The 23,186-nt window shown below is 44.0% G+C and overlaps 1 protein-coding gene across 1 annotated transcript; it reads right to left on the reverse strand.

Moving 5' to 3' along the window:
• Positions 1-750: 750 nt before the first annotated feature.
• Positions 751-22,980, reverse strand: zbtb7a (zinc finger and BTB domain containing 7a). Its single transcript, XM_053322261.1, has 4 exons — positions 22,840-22,980; positions 12,709-13,272; positions 10,637-11,532; positions 751-8,637 (listed from the first exon to the last, which is right to left on the reverse strand). Exons 2-4 carry the CDS (start codon positions 13,192-13,194, stop codon positions 8,199-8,201), a joined length of 1,821 nt encoding a protein of 606 aa, XP_053178236.1. The 5' UTR covers positions 13,195-13,272; positions 22,840-22,980; the 3' UTR covers positions 751-8,198.
• Between the last annotated feature and the right edge of the window lie 206 nt (positions 22,981-23,186).

Below are 23,186 nucleotides of genomic sequence, written 5' to 3' on the forward strand. Positions count from 1 at the left end.
GAGAGGATATGGATCACTGCCTCCTGATATACTCATAACAGTGATAATACTGCCACCTTCTGGTTGATGTATAGACTTGTACTAAGTCACTGCATTATGGACAGTACATGAGGATAAATATAACATAAACACCTCAATATTATCTAATGCCATACAATAAATGTGTTATTATATAGAATTAAATAACTTCATGAAACTACTTGAAACTAATTGATTTTTGTTGAAATTTGACTGACAGGAATTGATTTAATTGGAAAAGGTTTGTTATTCTGACAGACTCCTATAATTACAAATAAAAATATTATTGTTATGGAAGTGACAAATGTGTAATTACACATTTTTTTAATTATAGAACTGCTTATGCTACTAACAATAGTTTTGACTTTTCTTCCAAACAGAATTATATAGAATAAGAGACAAAATGATCCACGCCAAACTTTGCAACCATTGTTTTTAATAGAAAGATTTTATATTCTTTAAACCAGACAACCAGATGCCAGACATTTTTGGATATATTAAAAAAAGAAGAACAGAACAAAAAAAGACACAAAATGGAATTATATGGTTTAGACTGTGTGGATTTAGTGGTCTCATATACAATACAATTTCTTTTCGTCGCCAAAAAGTGCAAATTCTCCAAAATCACCAATACCCCCCCCCCCCTCCCCGCAGCTTCCAACAGATATGGACTGACAGACTGCTACGCTAAGAAATAACCTTATGTGAAGAGAAAAGGGTTATTTTAAAAAAAAAAGAAAAAAAAAGGTCAATCCACATTCAAATCACACAGGGAGGAAAACAGCTGCTGCACTCTGCAGGTCAAAACATTGAATGGCGTTGCACTTTGTGACCAAATTTAGTGGATGTTAAAGCAGGTAGTCTGCCTTTAGGACAGACAGACTGGGTGTGGTGAGATGTGCAACAAGGATAAAGTTTTATTACACACACACAGACAGACACAGAAGTGCAACAGCTGTTTTCTGCCTCATGTGACTCAGCGTGCATTTACAATTACATGTCCACATTTGAGTGTTGGGAAATATTCTGCCTCTTTAAAATATACATCAGAAAAGTTTCAATCTCCCTAAAGGATTATCATAATAATCACAGTTACAAATCAACCTATTATAAATAGTAGCCTATTTCTCTCTCCCAAGTTAAACCATTTACTTAACTATGGATTTATTTCATGTATATTATGATCAATATTCTTCTTCCCACTCTACTGCAGTAAATCTTGATTTGACATAGATGTTAAGGCCAAAGAAATTCTGTACTGATTTGCAAAAGTGCATGATGGTCATTTGGCCATTTCATCCGTCTTTCATAATCATTTAAACTCTATATGGATACCAGATCCAGCCTTTTACTACACAGACAGGGTGTTATTGCAGACACAGAGATTCTGCAGTGGATACAACACTGCGTGTTTAACATTCAGCACAGCTAGCCTTCTCAGAAAGCTTTGCAACTGTTATACAGTTTTCTTTTTCAAGAAAAGGAGTCTCCCAAAATGAGATCAAAATGACCTTTCTCCCAACAAGATCTGAAACAGTAAGCGGAGAGCAGGTAGGGGGAGATCCATCCTGGGTCCCCCCCTGCCATTGTGTGACTATGCAATAAGCTGCATATAACAGGTATGGTGGTAGTATAACAGAGATGTGTTTGTTTAAGTCCAGATGAGGCAGTAGCTCGAACCACCATCAATCCACATACCAAGAATTCAAGTTTTTTTTCTTTTTTTTTTCCTTTTTCGTCATATTGTTTTTTTGCATTTAAATAATCATTTGCTCTTAGAGAAAAAAAACATCAACAGGAACAACAAAATAATAACAATAGTGATAACCATAAAATAAAAGCACACAAAATTCAGGATGGCCTTTCGCAAAGTGCTTTTGTTACAATCGCATAAGCTGAAAAAAGGCAGTTGGATAGCGATACACCGGGGGCTTTTTGAACTATGTCTGTCACACAGTAGATGGATAGTGAGGGAAGGCAGACTGGGTGAAACAGCCAACTACAAAGTGTTGACCGTCTCCAACTTACATCCTTTACACCAACCAAAACCTCTAAAGTGGGAATCACAGTATGAAGTTATGGAATTTATCCTAAAATGGTTTGGGTGACTGCAAAACTGAAACGGTCTCTTCCTCCATACCTTATTCAATCCCCTCTCCCTCCTTTCTCTCCTGTCGATTCCCCTGCTGAGGGTGTGTGATCTTTGATCAAAGGCCAGTCGGCAGCAAAGACGTAGACTAACTCTGTCTGGAGAGAGGGAGAGTGATGGGAGAAGAAAGTAAGAGAACATACAACCCCACCCCACCCCACCACCCCCCCCACACATACACCCCCGTGCTTTTCCAACCCCATCTCCTTTCAAACATGTTACAGTCTGACTAATAAGACATTTTGAATCTCCAGTGGCTTCCTTCCCTCCAACAAACAATTCACCGGATCAATATTAGATGGAGAAATAGGCTGGTCACAGCCCCTTTACAGTGAGGGAACTGTTCTTGCTTTTATCTTTCCGGGAACTATTATGTTAAATATTGGTATGAACAAGAAAGGTAAAGACAGAGAAGTAATTCAGAAGGTGATCAGACATACCATAAACTGAGCAGACATTGAAACCCAATGCATAGCAGTGTATTTTCCACCTGAGAAGTACTTACATAGAGACAAAAGAGATCAGCAACATTGTCCTTGTTGCAGTTCCCCAGTGTAAAATCTGTGGTGACCTCCTTTGTATTACAATTCTTATCATGTTGTGGGCGTGCAATTCCTACCAGTTTGGAGGACCAACACTGAACCATCGCTCAGCAAATAGTTCACACCTGGGCTTTCTCACCTCATCCCTGAAAACACTACAGCATGCATACATCCTGCCTTCCCCTACCACATATATTTTGTCAACCTTTGCAACCCCAGAGACTGAGAAAGACTCCAAGTGCAAACTGTCCCCACTTGGCTGAGAGCAGCCTGCCTCTCTGAAGGACCCTGGGCTGTCTGTGTAAGTGCCAGAGCCACGCTGCGCATAGAGCTGTACTGCATATGCTGCGCTCAGCTTGCTATGCATCAAGAGCCTGATGGAAAACACAAAAAAATCAGGTGTGCAGCGAAATGACGAAGCAAAGCAAATAGTCCCCCTTCTGTTGAAACGAATCGCCACAATAACAGTCACCCCGTCCCGCTTCGTTTGATTATTTATAGTTATCATTGTTATCATAGTTGTTGGTCATCTTTGTTTTATGGCCCTCTCAGATATATTCACCAAAAAAATCTTTGATAACAGCATAGGAAAAAAACCCCACATCAAGGTCAATTTGAAAAACTCAATGCAATGAAGTTCAGAGACTGTCTCAGTGTAGCCTGTGTCAGAGTAACCTTGGTCTGGGGCTGAGGCTGGGGACACACCAGTTGTGGAACCATAGAGACACAGCGTTGAACTAGTGACAAATGCAGAGACATTATTATGAATTAATTCAAGTAAAGCTTTAACAGCGAAATGGTTAATTATGAAGCCAATCAGCTTCCACAATTTGGTGTAAAAAATATGGGCAGAAAACAAGTGTTTACAATAAAAGGAGAAGGTGTGAGTTTTGTCGATCCCTGTCCACTTAAGGCCCATCTGGTGGGAGTGAGCCTCAGCTCCACACTACACAATACTACTGTCTGGAAACATGAAATCAACAAGCTTAGTGCTGCTCAGACACGGCCACAGAGTCACAGTTAGAGAACATTTCAATTCAGCTTAACCTTTTCAGACAGTTAACTGAAATCATCCAATTCAGCAAAGATCAAAATAACAGTGTTTAAAAATAACATTATTTTTGAAGATTAATTATTCAGCAGCGGACTGAACATGAGACAATTGGTGACAAAAAGAAACATCTCTGAATTTGATTCCATATCTCTGGCACCTGCACACTGTACATGTCAACCAGCTCAAATGTTTCGAATGTTTTCGGAGAGGCTTTGCTACTTTCTAAATGCCTACAATCTTGTATATTTGGAATATTTCTCAAAATGAAGAGCAAACATGATTTGCTGTCATCACACCATTTCTACTTTACATCAAAAGTTACATCCAGAATCTCTTTTCAAGAACGTCCGGATTTAACCATAAATCTCTATGAATCCAACATAAGATTGGTAGCTTAAAATGTCCAATGACTTCAATGCAAGTCATTTTTTCTCCTTTGGTATTTGTTGATGTTGGACGTATGTATATATCTTATTATACTGTACATGATTATTTCTGTGGAGGGGTTGGATGGACTCTTTATGAGACCATTGAGTATTTACCACACTGCTCTGTGCTCATGGAAACTCGCAGGCCTTTCTGAGGTCTCCTGCCCTTCTCCCATAAGCAGGACAAGGACATTTAACATTAGTGCAAACTTTTGCTCTCTCAGCTAAAGCACCATTTCCAGTGCTATCAGGCTTTATATCCATAACCCCACCCAAGCACCCATTTACCCCACCCCCCTGGCACAGCAACCCAAAAACATGACCCCAACCCTCACGCACACAAGCATACACACACACACACGCACACACACACACACACACGCACAGCCATGTAAAATAAATTGTTAGAAAATAAAAATAGCCGTAGCATATCAATTTTCAAGAAAAATGAGTGTAGACAGACTGAAAAAAAACTATACATCCTTAAACCTCTGATTCAATTGTCCACAAGAATACAAAGAGCGAGAGAAAGCAAACTCAAGTAAAAAAATCTGTATCATTCCACACACATTTCTGCATATGTATTCAGGAGGAGGGCATCTGTGTGTGGCTTAAGTCAGGGAGGCCCAGTTTGGATAAATTATACACATACTTTCAATATTTCTAGTCTATAGCAGACTAATATTGGGGGCAAAAAGCTTTGGTTAAACAACAAACAACATAAGACTTCTGGGGAAATATTAAGGTCCAAAGACACATATGTTTATATGGCTCACAGGTCTCGACAGGTTATGTAAAAATTCTGCCACATCAAGACAAAATTGGTTTAGTGTAAGCAGTCCATACCAAGTACCACTATACATAAAAGATCACAAACCACGAAGACATCAGCTTACATTGGTCTGTGTGTGGGAGTCAAACTGTGCAATAATAAACCAATCATTACCATAACGGAGAAGCAAAAATAGAAGCTCAAATTCTTAAGACCAAGACCAAGACTAACCCCTGACAATGACCGACAAGGGTAAACAAAGAATTCTGCAAATCGGCACCAAGAGAGATGTGAAGTAAACAAGCAACTGTCCAGTGAGTTGTTTTACAATATGGTATTTTTGCTTCTGTGGTACCGTGGACCTATTATCACCGTGGTTTCCTCAGAGAACACGTGTAGTTATGAGAGTAGCTGGTGAACAGATGGGGTAGACACGAAGTTTGTTTATCCAAGCTTGTCCTGAGACCCTCCAGTCTGCCAGCCAGCAGCGCATGCTTGTGCACATGCACGCAAAAAAGAAAGAAAGCGTGCCTACATACACACACACGGTGCCCTTTCTTCTTAGTCTGCCTCCTCCTTCCATCCCCTTACTTTACATTAAGACATACACACTAGATTTCTTTTAACAACTAACTTCAAGTGCAATCAGTTACATTAATTAATTAATTTTTTTTTAACGTCACAAAACATTTTTGTATCGGAACCTGGTTTCTCTTTTAGAGACCTGACCTCATATATTTCTGGTTTGATTTTTTTTTTTTTTTCTTTTTTGGCAGCTTGTCATCAAAACCTGAACAAAACCAATGAAGAAGCACAACTTCACCACCATGGACAGAAGAAAGGACTGATCTCATTTGCAACCGGTTTGTTTCAAAGTACCCGTTTCGTTGACAAAAGTGCCCTCCTCAGTAACAAAGTGCATTTATAACCTGCCTCTTTCCAATTAAGGTGCAAAGGACTGATAGTTAAACTACAGCACTACTGCAGACATTATAGGTGTGGGGGGTGGGGGGGGACTCGATCCCATGCATGTTCTCTTCTTGACTCAAAAGCTCAATGTGCTAGTTTGGAAAATGACATTGGATGTGGAGTACAATAACACACAACTTGGATATTTTTAAGACTAACAAATCCAGATGTATGGAGTCATAGACAATATTCAGAAAGATATGTCAGCTCTGGTGTTCTCTCCTTCTCCACAGGATACCTGGACCCAGTGAGTGTGAGCATGTGCATGACTGTGTATGAGAGACGGAGAAAGTGCATTGGGGCTGGCAGCTCAGGGTGCATGTTTGAACAGGCTGTGGCTGACTCACACAGTGATGATGTGGCCAGAGGGACCCTGGCTGCCACGCACACACATGCACAACAACACACGTACATGTAAACACACTTGCACACTAAACTGCCAGCACCAGGCGTCCTACCCACAGTAACACCAGGCTCTAATATAATAATATCCCCTCCAGGCTGGTTCGGGGGCATTAGAGGACTACAGAGGGAGAGAGAGGGAGGGAGAGAAAAGGCCTGATTTGATCCCCTCCTGCCTGGAAACGTGGCTGAGCTGGGGGAGATTATTTTTTGGAATGCAACAGACATTGTGAGATCCCCCTCCCCTTCCCTTGTTCCCCTCCCCCATCAACCAGCTGCAGCTGCGCTCCTATTTGGCCTCCCAACTTCGACAGGTATTTATTGCTCTCTTCATCATACAGGTTGCCTCACGGTTGTGTGGTCCCTAGGGCAAAAAGATTGGAATAAGCATGATACATACACCTCCTTTCACTCCCTTCCCAACACCAGCCCACTTCCTTTAAATATACCTCTCTCTCGCTCTGTTGGATATCTTTAGTAAAGCTGTGCAAACATAGAAAAAAAAAGGTGCTCTTCTATCTCTTCTTCGTACTCTTTGTCACTCTCTCATTTGGGCTCCCTGCCATTCCTTTAACCTGCGGTTGGTTAAATGCTACCCGCGCCTTGTCACACAAGGACAGATTCCGAAAAAAACTGCACAAAGTTAAGCACATTCATTCAATCGACCTCCTCATCCTTTGGGCAGGAACTATACATGTCAAGTGTTAAGTTTAGGACAAATGGGCTTTCTTTCACTGAACATTCATACAGTTTGTTTTTCGTTCACCCACAAGCTTCACTCTGTGAGAAATATGACATCAAGCCTAAGAGGAAAATCCCAATGGGTAAGTACACCTCAGCATTAAGAGGGGACCAATGTCATATCACCACCTGCTGTATATACATGTATACAATTATAAAGTGTCAAGTACCCGAAGCAGTCGACTCAAAAAGGAACGACGACAAAAAAATAATTAAGACAAATCAAAAGGGAAAATAGAAACGCTGAAATTGCAGGGTGTGAGGGATAAGAGGCAACGTAGTCAAGCCAACGATACATTGACAATGGTAGTGCTTTAAAAACACAAACCCTCCACCCCTCATATTCCCTAGTCCTGCAACTGACGAGCCCCCATTAACGTGGATTCGACTCAACATAAATTTGTTTTTCAATAAGACAAACCATAAATTCTTAGAATGCATTTTATAGAGTAAGTAACACTTCAATCAAACCCTTGTCTGATTCTTTCTGGAACATTTAGAGAGAAAAAACTGTTGCATCAAAATTGTGGTGAGTTTTCCTTGCATATGCCGTATTGTGGCAATGTTGTTTCTATGGTAACTGTACATTTCAGACCTGCAAAAGAATAGAAAAAGAGTAGTTTTTCACTGGGAGGATTTGTCCTCGCTTCACCCGTACAGCAGCCAGAAGGTGCTTGACAGACACCTTGCTTAGAGCTTGAAGGCTGTGAGGACAAAACCAATAAAAATCTAAATCAACTGCATAGTTGCTCAGAGTTTCTTTGTATCTATTATACATTTGCCTAAGCACATATGCCAATGTATAAAACCCCTACTATTATAAAGAAAGAAATGGCCCAGAAAGTGGACATCATGGGTGCATGATTTGAAGCGTTCTTTGCTCTTTAACAGATAAACCGACTCAAGTGCTTGCAAGTCTACTCCATTTCCTAAAGTAAAAGGAGAAAGAAATATAAAGATTAGATTTTTGTGACACCCTGATTTGGTTTATAGAGGAATAGTTAGTTGTTTTGTTTTTGTTTTTTTTAAAGTTTGCCTTTTCTCCTCTCTGTTCACTGGCCTGTCTCACAGGCGACGCAGAGTGACAACGGTGTCCAGCAGTGTCCTTGTCACCCCTGCAGTCTCAGGGCCCTGCCTCTCCTGCCAACTCCCGCAGCTGAGGACTGTGTGCATGGGCTCCAGCATCCACCTCCACCTCTGCCGCTGAGGTTGCCTCTGAGCGCCGCCGTCCCCTGATGTTACGAGGCCCAGGGCCAGTGTCGGAGCCGGGGCTCAGCAGGCCTAGCGGGGCAGCCTCGAGGAGTCCGGGCTCTCTCACTCGAGGCTTTCTGCCTCGACGAGAGGGGATGCCGTTGCAGCCGTCCTTCTTGAGGTGGCGATGCAGATGATCTGAGCGCACGAAAGTCTTAAAGCAGCTGGAGCACTGGTAGGGGCGCAGGCCTGTGTGAACACGCATGTGGTTCTTCAGGTCGTAGTTGTGAGCAAAGGCAGCTCCACATTGCGTACAAAGGTAAGGCTTCTCTCCTGTATGCTTCCGCATATGAACCTTGAGCTTGTCCTGCCTGTGAGGGAGAAAAATAAACAAGATCTCATCAGAATACACACACGCACACACAAAAACATTTAAATGGACAAGTGGATCAGCTCACACACATTAAGTACAAAATATGTAATTAAAACATGTTATTCATTCTGACTTGTACAATGGTCAGCTAAACATGCTGGTTTTAAACTGTCATCATTTTGGAAGTGCTCCAACAGGATTATTCTGTGACGGCAGCCAAGCCAACTGAGAAGCCATAAACTTTATCTGTGTAATTGCACACAAGAGAGCAACTGTGGCCTGACAAGAAAGCTCAACGTTCAGTCAGTTGGCATTTTTTTACGATTTCTGTTAACTTCTCTTTGAGGACCACATCACCACCAGTTGACAGGTTACCAAAATGCTTATGTTTTGTTAACAGAAAAGATAGACTTGTGTCCTCTGAAGCTGAAAAATACTACTATACTAATACTAATACTAATACTAATACTACTAAAAACTAGCTGAAATCTTGGTGAGTCATCAGTTTTACAGCCTGGTTGCAGCTTGCATTTTGATTGAAATTTATATGAGAGTGGGTGTAGATGTCATATACTTTCAAATTATTTAGTTTATTTATTAATCATTTTATTTATCAACAATCTAAATCTTCGTCATCTCACATCCAGGAACATTATATTCTGCCCAATAACCTTTATTAAGTGGCCTTGGCCTTCATCTGACACTTGCCCCCCCCCCCTTAGCTCTTACTATCTCACAAGTTCCTGACCTCTTAAATCGTATAACCCTTCTGTGCCCAGGGCAGAGGGCTCCTAAACAAACAAGCGTAGTTAAGACAACTCCATTCTGAACATCTATACACACACACACACACACACACACACACACACACACACACACACACACACACATACACACACACACACACACACACATAAGTGGATTAGCTTTCATGCAAGCGGACAAATGAACTTACAGCAACCCTCACAAGTCTGTAGAAGCCATGCTGCAACTATACAAATTAACAAAGAAACATAAGCGAGGAGAAACATGTATCTACTTGCACACACATATACACACACAAGATGAAGCCTTGGACCGAAGTGGCACACTGACAGAGGTGAATTATTTAAAGGACAGGAGTGATTTATTACCGTGCGAGGCACACTCTTAACCCTGATCAAACAGGATTAAGATTACAATACCCCCTTCCCACTGCCGGTCGAATTTAGCCAGAAGGCAGATTCAGATTGGTCTTCCCTACCTGCCATGCTAGCAGAGGTTCTGGGTATTTCTAGCCTACTGCATCTATTTCCAGCACAAGTCCACTGATTAATTAATTAAAGGAATGATTTCAAGGAAAGACAGGACTCCTAAATACGGGGGAACCATGTGCACTCAAGTCCCTTGCTGAAGACTAGAGACATTTATCTGAGCTGCACATGGCAGAATTCATTAGAGAGGTAAAGGAGTGACACACAGAGAGAGGGGTGGTGTAACTACTCTGCCGTGGGCAATAATCAACATAACCAGAGATCAAAAGTTCAAATTACTGCATTGGAGCGCATAGAGCACCATCCAGGGCCTGTAATCCCCCTCTGTATCAGGACACTGCACTTTATAGCAGCCCTCCACTAGATAACACTACCAAGGCGCAGCCTTCTTTTATTGGACCCTTATGTTAAAATTCCAGGACTTTGCTTTGGATACTGTCACAATAAAAGAGACCTTTATAACCTCCTGGATTATTCAGCGTGCCATTTTGATAAGCAATTAGCTACAATGTGACATTGACCAAAAAAAATAAATTAGGGTGATTCAGTCAGTCCATGATCAACATAAACATTGAGATTTACCAACTGCACTGCCTCCTTAATGCAAAGCTAAGTTGGTTAGTACTAATGCTGCTGCTCTTGGCTTTGTGAAGTATCCCACTGCAGAGTGCTTTGTTTACAGTGCCAAGTCCAAGACTATTAGTACATGTGACATGGGGTAGTCACTTCATTAATTGGGCTTACCTGGTAAAGCGCACTTTGCAGATGGCGCATTCATAGGGTTTCTCTCCCGTGTGTGTTCGGATGTGGCGGGGTAGCTTGCCTGCTCCTTGAATGACCTTGGAGCATATGGGGCACTTCTGGAAGGCCTTAGAGCGCATCTTCCTCTCTCCTCCACCTCCTCCTCCTCCCCCACTGCCTCTCTCTCCAACCCCCCTCTCCCCTCCTCCTCCTACTCTGTCTTGGCCTGTACTGCCCCGTGATAACCAGAGCGGTGGCACTCCCTGTGTCACAGCAGCAGAAGCTGTATCCTCATGCTGCGTGCTGTTAAAATAATTCAAGTAAAATTCCATATCAGGGTCATCCCCATCCACCGGTTCCTCCCCGGTTGTTGCACGCTCTTTCTGTCTCTCGATGGAGTCCATCATCTGCTGCAGGAGGGCACTGGCTGAACCCCTGTCCCTCACCATCGCTTCTCTGCTGTCCTCCACTTCTGTGTCCTGCCCCAGCCTCGACTCCGGGGGGAGGTAGAAGTGCCCATTTTGAGATGGAGGATAGTAAGATGACCCAAGGCTTGCTCCGTTCCCCTGCACTGCCTCCCCATCCTCTTCTTCCTCTTCATCCTCGTCCTCTTCCTCTGGCTCTTGTGTAGGGGCTTGGGCCAAGGCAAGGGCCAGGGGGGAGTAGTACTCACCGGGGCCACCAGGAGCCCCATTGCTGGGGGTCCCCCCATTGCCGTGGTTAAAGTGCAGGTGTGTGGGCAGGTCCCTGAGCTCTGGCGTGCTGCAGCTGCTGCTCCATTGAGCCCCTCTCTGGAAGTACTCCAGGTACTCCCGGGCCCGCACCCGGTTCCCCTGCTCCCTGCCTCCTCTGCCCTTCCCCTCCTCATCTTCATCTTCATCTCTTCGCTCACTGCCCGCCTAGTGAAACATGATGGGGAACAAAGAAAGTGAGTGACGGAGAAATCAAAAGTCAGTAAAAGTTTGCACAAAAAACAAAGGGAAAGAGGGAGGTACAAGTACAGCAGCAAAATACTGATAAAAGTACATTAAATAAAAAAATCACATTCTAAAATAATATTAGCTACGGTGAAGGCTGACAAAGAAGACCTCAATCAGCAACTGTAAGACATACAGATCTGAGGAGATTACTAATGGGTATCTTAGACGTTTATCCAGTGGCTCAATATGTCTGTGGGTCCATGCATGTGCAATAACAAATAATAACTAATTTGCCAATCACATTGCTAACTGGTGAGTGTATAAAGACAATAAAGGGGCACAGATGTATGGTCGTCTGTCACCTAAAAAGTGTTGAAGGTTTTATCTAAAGTCAAGTGACTCAACTTGAAGGCTTTATGGGCAGTGAAGAGACTTGTGAAATGTGTGAAATGTAACAATAGATATGTGCAAATGTTGATTGAGTGATGCTACAGACTGGGATGTAACAGGTTAACACCCAGGAGCCCATGAGTGTCTCTGACATGCCCTATGTGATGTGATCATCACAGTGAAGTGTTGTTGTGATTATCACATGATGTAGAGCAAGACACAGCATATCACAGCCACACTTGATTATGTTGAAGTGTAGCTGCGATATGCTGCATCTGTAGTCTGCGAAAGAGCATGCTGTCCTTCTACACACACTTTTGGCTCGCAACGGGTAAGTGTTGAATTAACCAAGAGGATGTGGGTGTGTTTGGCATAGTGACAAAGATTGATAAAGGCCATGATGTAAACTCGACTATGCTGACGACTCAATTAAGCGGATGGTATGATGAACACACACTAAAACCAGGAGAACTAGATTTGGAGTGACTAGTTCAATGCAAAACAGTTCACACATGAACTGTTTTGCATTTCAGGTCATGTCTGTGTTTTCCCATGTGTTCATTCAACACTTACGATGGGTTTCTTATTGTATCACTAACTCACAAAGACAGAGCAGATTAAATCTCATCTCAAAGCTTAAATTTGACTTCAACATACAGCATCAGTCAGAAGTTTGAACGCACCCTCCTGTTCCCTTAAATGGGAAAGTGTGTTCAGACCTTTGATTAGTGCTGTGTGTCATTTCTAGATTTAATGGTCCTGTACCGGCGGGGAGAGCACTTTGGTGTCCAGCAGGTGTGTACAGACGTCCTGGACAGGTTGGACTTCCAGGAGGCGTGCAGCGGCAAGGATGTCAGCCACGCTGCTGTGACTGACCATCAATGTGGCTGTGTAGGCAAAGTCCAGCAACGCTCCCAGAGCCTCCGCTGTCACAAACTCAATGTTATAGATGTTATGTTGGTCAGCAGTGGCCCCTGAAGTGAAGAGCTTGTGGAAGTAGGAGCTGCAAGACGCCAGGACAGAGCGGTGAGCTGGGAACTCCCGGTCCTGTGTGACCAGCAGCACGTCACACAGCAGGCCACTGAGCCGCTGCTTGTTCAGGCTGCCCAGGATGTCTGCGCTGTGCTCGGGGAAAGGGATCCCCACGGGGCCTTCCTCTGCTTCTCCTGCCCCTCCTCTCCCCCCTCCTCCCCCACTGCTTGCAGTCCCCCTGAGCCGCCTTCCTCCCCTCCCACCGGCTCCTGACGACATCTTCCACCAGCCTGCCGCCGAGCCGCCTAGCACAGCCCCCACCCGTGTATCCGTCCTGCCGTCTGTCCGTCTGCCTGTCTGAGGGTGGAAGAGTTGGATAGAGGGATGACATGGAGGGGAAAGAAAAGCAGGAGAAAAACACATCAGTTCATGACAGTCTTTATGTGGATCAAGAGAGAAAGAAAAATATTGATTAAATGATTCACCATTGTCAAAAATATACACCAAACCATACATGTGCACGCAAAACCAAAAGTTCATGGAGGACAAAGATAAAAAAATACAACTAAAATTTTATGTACGAGGAATCATGACAAAATAGAGTTGTTTCTAGTTATGTCTAAGTTGGGTCTCGTTAGGTTGACTGTCAATCAGATGTCAGCTATAAAATGTGTTTGGCAATCAGCAAAACCAGACTGAGAGAAAGTGGACTGCAAAAATGATTTAATATGTCAAAAATCAGCCTTACAAATGAAAGGATGGCAACATCTGACAGACGGCAACAAACTGCAACATTAAAAAGAAATAGCTTTAACACATTGTCTACAGTCTACAGTATATGGGAAGTTGATGAATACTGACAATTGGTTTGTAACCTGTTATAGCCGACTACCTTAGCCGTACATGACCTTTGACCAAGTGAACTGTGTACTGACTCTGTCTATAAATAAAATGATTCTTCCTGACAAGATAAATTTATTCATTAATATCTTGGCAATGAAAAATACTTTTCACACCAACAGAATTTCCATTAAAATGTTATTATACCAAAAACATACATATCAAAATCTTTCATGATGTGTTTCTTATACCCGAAAAGGCCTTATTAAACAGTTTGTGCTCAATGCATGCCTAACCTGAAACTTCAAAGGTTGCCACACATGTTAAAAGCTGTAAACTTTTGTGAGGAGTAGCTCACGTAAGGAGCTCTGACAAATTATAATAGAAAAAACCCTCAAACTTTATTCTCCTTTTTACTTGAACCTTGTGAGAGTGAAAGTGTAAATAAGTCACCACAGTGCTGCACATCACAACTACTTGGAATTAACTTTGAAGCAAATCTACGGACACAAAAGGGTGTATGTTCAGATATACTATGAAACAGGGAGGGTGACAATGCTTGAATAAATTAGTTTCTGATGGCACGGAATAAACAGCAGCTCAAAACAATTTTGCATGCATGTGGCGAGGCATTTTGCCTACTGAGGCACCGTGAGTGGGCGCAAGACTATTTGAAGAAGTGTATGTATTATACTGTATATGTGTGCATGTGGCTGGGTAACTGTTTCCTTCTAACGCCTACATCCACGGGTGTGTGTGCACTCGTGCTAAGAAACCAAGTAAGAGGTCGTGGAGGACAGATAGGCAGAGGGCAGTGGGGATCAGAATGCATGCTGGGAGCTGGGCTGTGCAGCTTGTGCACTCTGTGTCAGTCGAGAGCCAGGGAGGGGAGTGAGGGAGGTGGAGGAAAAGGGGGGAGGGAGCGAGGGGGGCTTCCAGAGCAGACCCTGTGGAAAAACTCCACAAGAGGAGGAAGAGGACACGCAACAAGCTGCAAGGGAACAGTATTAAAAAGGGAGGTTGTCAATCCGGTCTGAACTGGTTACCCCACCCTCTACTGTGTGCCAAGTTTCAGGAAAGGCTGTCCCCTCGCTCACGTGTGGGGGGAGATTAAAATGATCGACTGAAGCCTGCGCAGTGGGAGGGGGGTTTCGGCAGAACAAGCCATCCTCGATTTCTCTATTAACACACTCACGAGCAAATACAGTAACATCACAGAGACATCAATAACACACGAAACACACATCCGCCCCCTCCAATCCCTACTCTCCATCTGCCAGGGAGACCCAGCAGGGGGTGAGGCTGGGGGGTGGGGATTGGGGGGTGGAGAGGTGTGTGTGTGTGCGCGGAGGGGGAGGGGGGGGGGGGGTTGAGTGAGAGAGAGACATTCAAATGACATTCCTTCAGATCTGCCCTCGGTATGTTTGTACGCTACACCCCACTACCAAACCTGCCTAACCTGGCTGCCTCTCCTCCTTCACGCTGTACCTGTTCCGCCTATCTGTCTCCACACCTTCAGCTATGCTCACAAGTTAGAGTTAAATTAAGCTTTCTCTAAGGAGGACAGGTGGGAGAGAAGCATCCAACGTATCATGATATACTAAATGGGTCAATGATTGTTTACATTTAGGCAAAGTATTATGATAAAGAGAACATTCAAATAGTAGTTTGTACATTCAAATAACACAGGTCACAGAGAACTGTCTTTTTGATTAATGGTAAAATGTTGGATCCCTCATTGCTTGCCCCTTCACAGTATACCTCACATAACTCAGTTTTGATAGGCAGCTGACCACAAAGCGTCCGCAAACACGGCTGATGTGTTTCACAAAGCTCTGATGTAAAATGGGCCGTCAGACGTGGCACGAGCAAATGTTATTATCCTAACCCTCATCTGAATATGCTGAGGGAGAGGAGGGAGGTGAGGGAAAAGACAAAGAGAGACAGAGACAGAGAGAGAGAGAGCAGTGAGACGGAGATGGAGGAAAGAGCAAGAGAAAGGGCAACCACATGGCCACCGGTCACGTCCTTCACAGGTGGAAATAGATCTCTGTGAGCCCATCCAGACCTGAGCCAACCTGCTTTTCTCCAACACACACAGCACCTGCACTAGACCAGGCTTTGCTGCAAGCTTGCATACACGTTATCCCCCGTACATACACAGCTGACCCTGGGTCACGGCTTTGTAGGGTAAAGACGCTGAGCTGAAAGAAGATAAAACACACACACACACACACACACACACACACACACACACACACACACACACACACACACACACACACACACACACACACACACACACACACACACACACTTCAGTGCCAACAAAGCATGGAGGGACTACTCTGCATGCAGGAGCCACCTGTCCCTGAATAACCCGCAAACAGCACTAAGAAAGAGGAAACATAGTGCAACAAACCTGATCCTGACACCTCTTCATGGCCCGAAACATTCCTTATCACTAATTCATGCCTGTGGGTGACGAGGCCCGCAGCCCAGCACAAAGCAGCGCAGGAGCCGTCCGTGCCCCTGGTGATCCACTTCCAGGGAAGGGCCTCCTCTCAGTACCCAGTTGGTGAGCACCCAGGCCTGCTTTGCAAGTCAAACAACTGCTTAAAACACAGAAGCCACCCATTTCACCCCCACCCTCATCACCTCCATCTCATCCTTAACGTTCCTCTACCCCTTCCCACATATCTACACACAGCAAGGACCGATATCAAAAGTATGCTTCAGGGACGAAACTGCTAACAACGGTCTCCTGCAAGGCAGTTACTTCAGCTGACTGTGTTGTGTGTGTGTGTGTGTGTGTGTGTGTGTGTGTGTTCTTTCAATATCTATGTCGAGGCAGTCACGCCCAAGTTGCTTGTCATTGACTGACAAACACTTTGACATTAGACCGTGGTTGCAGTTTAGTAAGTAGTGGTTTCATTTTTTTCTGATATGTATCATCTATGAAAGGCAGAGTTTCCACTCTCAAAGTATCTCTGTCTTTGGCTGACACATACCAATCATTCCTAAATACAAATGGAACAAACTGTTAACCCTGTGTGACCTCAAATGTTTCTTAGATAAGTAAATAAATAGCTTACTGGCACTTTTTAAGGACAGTACTCCGGCATGCTTTTGAGGTTTAGCTGAACGATAGATGAAAAATTAAGAGAATCAAAGAAAAAGTAGCATCAATATTTGCAGGAAGTGCTTCACTTAATATTTCCACTTAAAGAACCTTTAAATTTTAAAGTATCTGCTCTTTTAGTCTTCTTCATTTATTCAAAAGCAGTTTCCTACATAAACTCTGGCATGCAAAATGTGTTTTCCTCATAAAAATAATCCACAATTTAAAACTACTGAGCCACCCAACTTTAAGAGGTAGCAATCAGAGGAAACATAACTGAATCATTGATCCCAAAACCCGTAAATGTTAACGAGGCGCATATGGGCCACTCTTTTATGACTGAAATAGAGAGCAAGTTGTTACTTTGATTGTGAAGTGTTATTAACTTATTGCGTTTACAAGAGAACAATTCTATCATGTTACTTCCAGTTTTACTCAGGTGAAGAGTTTGTTTTCAGTCGCTGCACGAGCTGATAACAGAATGATTAATATATTTTGACCACAACAGGTGTTTCTATTACGATCCAAGTGCAACAGAAACACAACATCAAAGCCAGAACTTACAAATAAAAAAAATCTGGCTATCAGTCAGCAAGTCAAAGAATTCAGCTGGCCCTTTGCTCCTGTCAACCTTTCTTTTTAAACTCTCTCCTTCTCTCTCCTGTCCTCATTTCACTGACTATCTCAGCTGGCTTCTATGGCAACAGCCCTGCCTAACCCGCCCTGCTGCACAGGAATCACTTCACTCAGGTCAAGAAGGTTCAAGGTTGGACCAAGAGGATATTGCAAGATAATCGGAATGGGGAGGGGGTGGCAGTTCCTAGGAAAAGTGGATTTTCATCAAGTGCCACAGCCAAGTGACTCACTGCTGCCAGTTGTGGAAGGAAACCTGATTGGTCGGGAGCAAAGCAGGAAGAGGGCAAGTGACTGATAAAACTGAAGTTGCTAGGGCTGGTCTAGGCCTGGCAGCTTTCACTAGAAACTAACCAGGAAGCGCTGCCAAAACAGAGACACAAAGCAAGTCAAGAGGTAGTGGGTGAGGCAGGGCGTTAAACTCACACGTTTACTCAAACCTCCTGAGTGTATGGCAGCCCAAGAAACCAGTTCAGATGTCAATGATAAACTCACTGTGTTACCTGATATAACCTGCTTCAATAAGAGTAAAGGTAACCACCCACAAGTTGGGCAAAGTTTAATTTGAGGAAGCTTGCAGGGGGTTTTATGATATCCTTATAAAAAAGGTCTGTGACAGTAAAGATAGCAGAGAAGTGAAATATCTCTAACTACTTGTATGAACTCTCACTGTGTTGTTTTAAATTTGACTGTATTTTGTTTTTCTTGCTTGTTTGAATCAATCGGACCCAGCAGTAGCCACAGACTAGAAAATAACGACAACACTGAATTAAAACGTTTTCAAAACTGCATGTGTTAATTGCTGTTGACTCTGAATGAGGCTGTATCAGAAAGAAGTAGAGTCAGTCATGTGTTTGGCATTGCTTTATAGTACAGTGTACTTCTGGTATTTCCTCCTCCATATTTTTAAATGAGACGGAAAGATGTAATAATAATAATAATAATAATAATAATAATAAATTAGAGCTGACACAACCTAGAAAAACAACTTGAGTAACACTCAGCAAAAATTGATAATTTTAATTCTGATTAATTATTATTATTATTATTATTATTATTAATACTTCATGCAAGTCATTTGTGTTGCTCTGATGTTTTCTGGTCACGTCATCAAGAGAAAAAAAACAATGTGACCACATATCAAATGAATTTGTTCATTGACTAATGTTCCTGTTGGTTAAGTTTATTAAAACGTTATAAACGACAACACGCTTTATGACAGTGGGACATAAATGTGTCTGTTGGTGGATATTTCATTTACTAACTCATGAGTCTGATTACACACACATTTCGGGACCGTGGCCTTTCTCAAGCTGCAGTGTAATAAAACCACATCCACACTCTGAGTTCCTTTTAGCTTGAGTAACATGCTCTGACACTGCCAAGCTACCAACCAGGAAGTGTAACAGAATCTAACACATGGCTTTAGAAATAGTATTACACCCCAGCTCAGCGTTGCCCAGCAGAACCCAAGCTGGCCAGTTGGTCGGTCCGCAGGCCCAACGTGTCCAGGCTGCACCACTCTGTGCATGCGCAGCCCGACAGGGAAAGAGGACTTCCTGTGAGTCTGTGGCAGGCGTGTAACAGAACCCGCTCTGTTATCAGATGACCGGCTCTCTGCTTGCTCGATCTCTCTGTCCCAACTGTCTGACCCTCCCTCGTCTCTCTCTCTCTCTCTCTCTTCCTCTCATCTGTCGCTCTCATCTCATCATTGCTCCATCTCTGTCTCAGACGCTGCACTGCACAGAACCCACCACATCACCCATTTCCCCTTTCCACTGCTGAGGAGGCAAAGCAGCATAGATCCGCCCACCCTCCTGTGTCTCACCACCCCTTTAATGCAACCCACCTAGCTTCTCTCCAGTTTCATCCCAAACCAATCCACTAAATCAACATGCAGACAGTGTCAGATTGATCACATATCCTCTTCCTGATCAGTCCGCCTTTCTGCTTAATTAAAAGGAGGTTGTGGTCTCTGTGGGACGCTGCTCGTTATCAATATAACAGCAAGAGTAGCTGAGAAAAGCCCACGGCCTTCAACCAAATTATATTTTCAATATTAACAGCAATCACCAAAACACGTCATCCCCAAACATATAAGTGTGAAAAGTCTGGCTTTACCCCCATCCTGAAAAACATCCCAGCCTCTTCGCACTCTCTCACTCTAATTTGATCAGGTTGTGTTGGCCTCTCCATAATAAATGTCCCAGAAGAGAACAGAAGAAGCCCCTTTACTCCCCCTAGACTTCAGCACAAACAACAGAAAAACAACAGAGAGGGGTCTGTCTGTCTGCCTCGCCGGGCTGGAAGCTGTGGTATACTGAGCAGCTGACCAGGGGAACCAAACATAAGGGGGGAAGTGAAGCTGCATTCACCGAGGAAGAGACTGATGAAAGTGTTCAAACTGTAGAAACATACACAACTTATACACAGAGCGTCACACACAGAGGGAGATGAGCAGCACAGAAATGATGCTGTTTGGTATGAAGTCCAAAAAAAAAAAAAAAAAAAAAACAACTCAGTTTGGATTCAGCCATATGAGCTACGATGCATCATTTGACCACATAAACAAAACTTTGAACAAACAGAGTGACCGTTACATGCAGTGTATTGTATACAGCCAACATTTCACTCTAAAATAAAGCCTCAAACTGCCACGGCGACATCACGCAACCTGTCTTCTCAGTCTGTCTCAACCTGCTAGTTTCAGGCCATCGTGGTGTAGGCACAAACATACAGGAATATCAAACTGTATTCAGCCTCACCGCCAAATTGATGGGTGGTGTCTTGGACCTGCCCACAGCCACTGAAGTCCCCTGCAATTCCCCTGGAATCTATTGTTGGTAACACACACGCACACGCATGTGTGCACAAAAGCACACACTCACGCACACAAACACACATGGCGTCCTAGTTTAACCTCTTGCTGGAATTTACTTGAGCGGACTATACTTTTCTTCCATATTGGCACCTAAGAAGTGGCACACATGGTAACATCAGAGCATTATCTAACAAAATGTTTGTGACATTGAACTGAATGAATAAAAGAAACAAAAACTATGAGCCTCGTCTGCTGCTGCTTTCTGAGAAGCATTCCAAGCACTTTCCCAGCATTTGGGCGTCTTCATGTACTATGTCTGCTTGTACCCTCTCCGTGCCCACATGTTTAAAAAACGGGTTCAACAAGTATGCAAAGCCAAAAAATATGCATCTGGTTATCGAGCAATGCAGTCAGGGTTCCTGTGAAGTCTTTCAACCACAAGCCACAAGCAAGCGGGACATGACAGGCGAGATTAGAATCTGCGTTTAGCGAGATGCTGGTGAAGAGGAGAGGTTGAGTGGACTGAAAAGACCTGAGATCAACTACAGTGTGAGTAGCTGAAAAGTTCCCAAGCACAGTGCACAGTTTTATTTTACTATTAGTCTTGGCTGAGGCGGATTACCCCACTGAGGAAATCCAGTTGTCACAAGATGTGTCACATATTCTCCCCTTCAGCGAGAAGAGATGCCACTTATTGAGGTTTTCTCACACAAACTATTACTCCACACACCACCTGTACTCTGACAGCCATCAGCATGGTCGGTCCGCCACAGTCTTGCAAACATTTGATGCAGTGGTTTTTCTGGAATTACTTTAACACCCCTGAAGAAGCGGCAGTACAGGATGTGTGACTGTCTTCATCTTTTCACTCGACTAATAATAGCAGCAGTGCCATTTAATCACAGCAGTAGATGATATCATTAAAAGCACACTTTGCCTTCATGAGATGAAAACAATGCTGATGACACAATAAGCTTAAGCTGAAAAAAAGTTAGTTAACACAAACTTTAAGAGAAAAACTCTTTCTCCGAGCCGGGTTCTATGCAGCACCTTACATTCAGCACTGACCTATTTGCCATTTCTCTATCTGCAAGTGGGTCAGGAACTCTGAACTCTATCAAGCCCCATCTCTTTCACTCTTCTTCACACACACACAACACGCTACGGTATTTATTTCCCCTGCTCGCTTCTCCTCTCCTCTCAGTCACAGTCTAAAGACAGTGTGTATGTGTGTGTGTGTGTGTGTGTGTATGTGTGTGTGTGTGCGTGGCTGTCTTTGGAGTGCTTACCAAATAGGCAGAAAATGTTTCCCGTGCCCTATCTGCCTCCCCTGCCTGCCGGCCAGCTCTGCTGCCTCCGTCTCTGGGCAGGGCTAGAGCTTTACCAGACAGGAAACTTGCGAGTGGCCCTAGTCATACAGGCAAGCCCTTGCCTGATCCCACACAAACAGACACCTACCCCCCCACACCCCCCCCCCACCCACCACTACCACCCCACCCCCCTCTATTTTCAGCCCACAACTCAGCTCCGCATCCCCTGCTCTTATTGGCTTGACAGCTGCTCACTCACCACACCTCCTCGTTGGGATAGGCTGGCGGCTGTTCCCTTTCCTGGATGGCCGAGGGCAAGGCACACTGGGATATAGAGTTCTGAAACCCCATTTGACCTGTTTTACAGCCCTCGCTGTGGACTACGTGTCCCAGCTTTCTGTGCCCATACCACCCCCACTATCTCCAAGCCTGTTCTAACGTAAGCACTCAGGGCTGAATTATACACTACAGTATGTTGCTAGCAGGCTGCCAGGTATTAAAGTACAGACCAGCCATCAAGCGGGCCGAGCTTCGCATGAAAAAAATGGAAAACATTTCAGCCTCAACTGTCAGAGCAATAACCAAACATCCAAGGTGGATTCTCTCATCAGCTCACACTCGAGTGACATTTCACGCACACTTAAAACTCCTGACCTAAATTATGACTTACTCCTATTCCACACAGTCTAATGCCACTACAACATGCCTCACGCAATGAGCACACAACTTGCCCCGCACACAGCATTTCAATTGACACTGTCCCAAAAAGTTGTTGATATTGCTCGTACCTTGTCCAATAGAATTATTTTTGTTTTCTCCTTTCCCTCCTTCAGTACCACCCCCCCCACACAAGAGCCCCCACCACCACCACCACCATCTCCTCCTCCTCCTCCTCTAAGTGCTTCCACCTGCCTGAAAAGTTAATGCCTTGAACACATCCTATAAACTTTATCTCAAGATTCCCCAGAGGTAAAAAGCAGCACAGAGGAAGTACTTTAGGAAGATTAAAAAAAGAGGAACCTAGACTAGGGACTACTGCTGCGACCCACCTCTCCTCTCCGGCCAACCCCCCCACCCTGCTCTCCTTTCTGTCCCCCTCCCTCATTCCTCCCTCTCTACTCTCCTCCTCTGCCCTGCTCCCCACTGGTCGACAGGCCCAGGGCAGACAGCGGGGGGATGGCAGGGTGCCTTTAGCTCACCTGCGATGGCCGTGGTGGTGCTTGTTGTGGGTTAGCTCAGCCCTCTCCTCTCCTCCTCTCCGGAGCTCTCTCTCACTCCCTCTCACTGTTGTGCAGCTTAAAGCCCCGTATGCGCTAACCAAGCAGCAGCAGATCAACTCAATTCCCTTCCTGGTTTCTGGAGGGCAAAGAGGTCCCTCCCTTTCTCTCTCTCTTTCTCACTCACTCTCTCTCCGTCTCTCTTAAAGAAACAGCATTCCCCCTCCGTCTCCTCTCCCTCCTCCCTATGTGAGGCAAAAAGTAAAGTGGAAATTTCTTTGTGCTCAAAAGTGGACAGTTGTCAAAGTCATAAACTCAATCAGAGATGA

The sequence above is a fragment of the Scomber japonicus genome, chromosome 7 (genome assembly GCF_027409825.1).
Source record: "Scomber japonicus isolate fScoJap1 chromosome 7, fScoJap1.pri, whole genome shotgun sequence".
In the NCBI taxonomy this organism is placed as follows: Eukaryota; Metazoa; Chordata; class Actinopteri; order Scombriformes; family Scombridae; genus Scomber; species Scomber japonicus.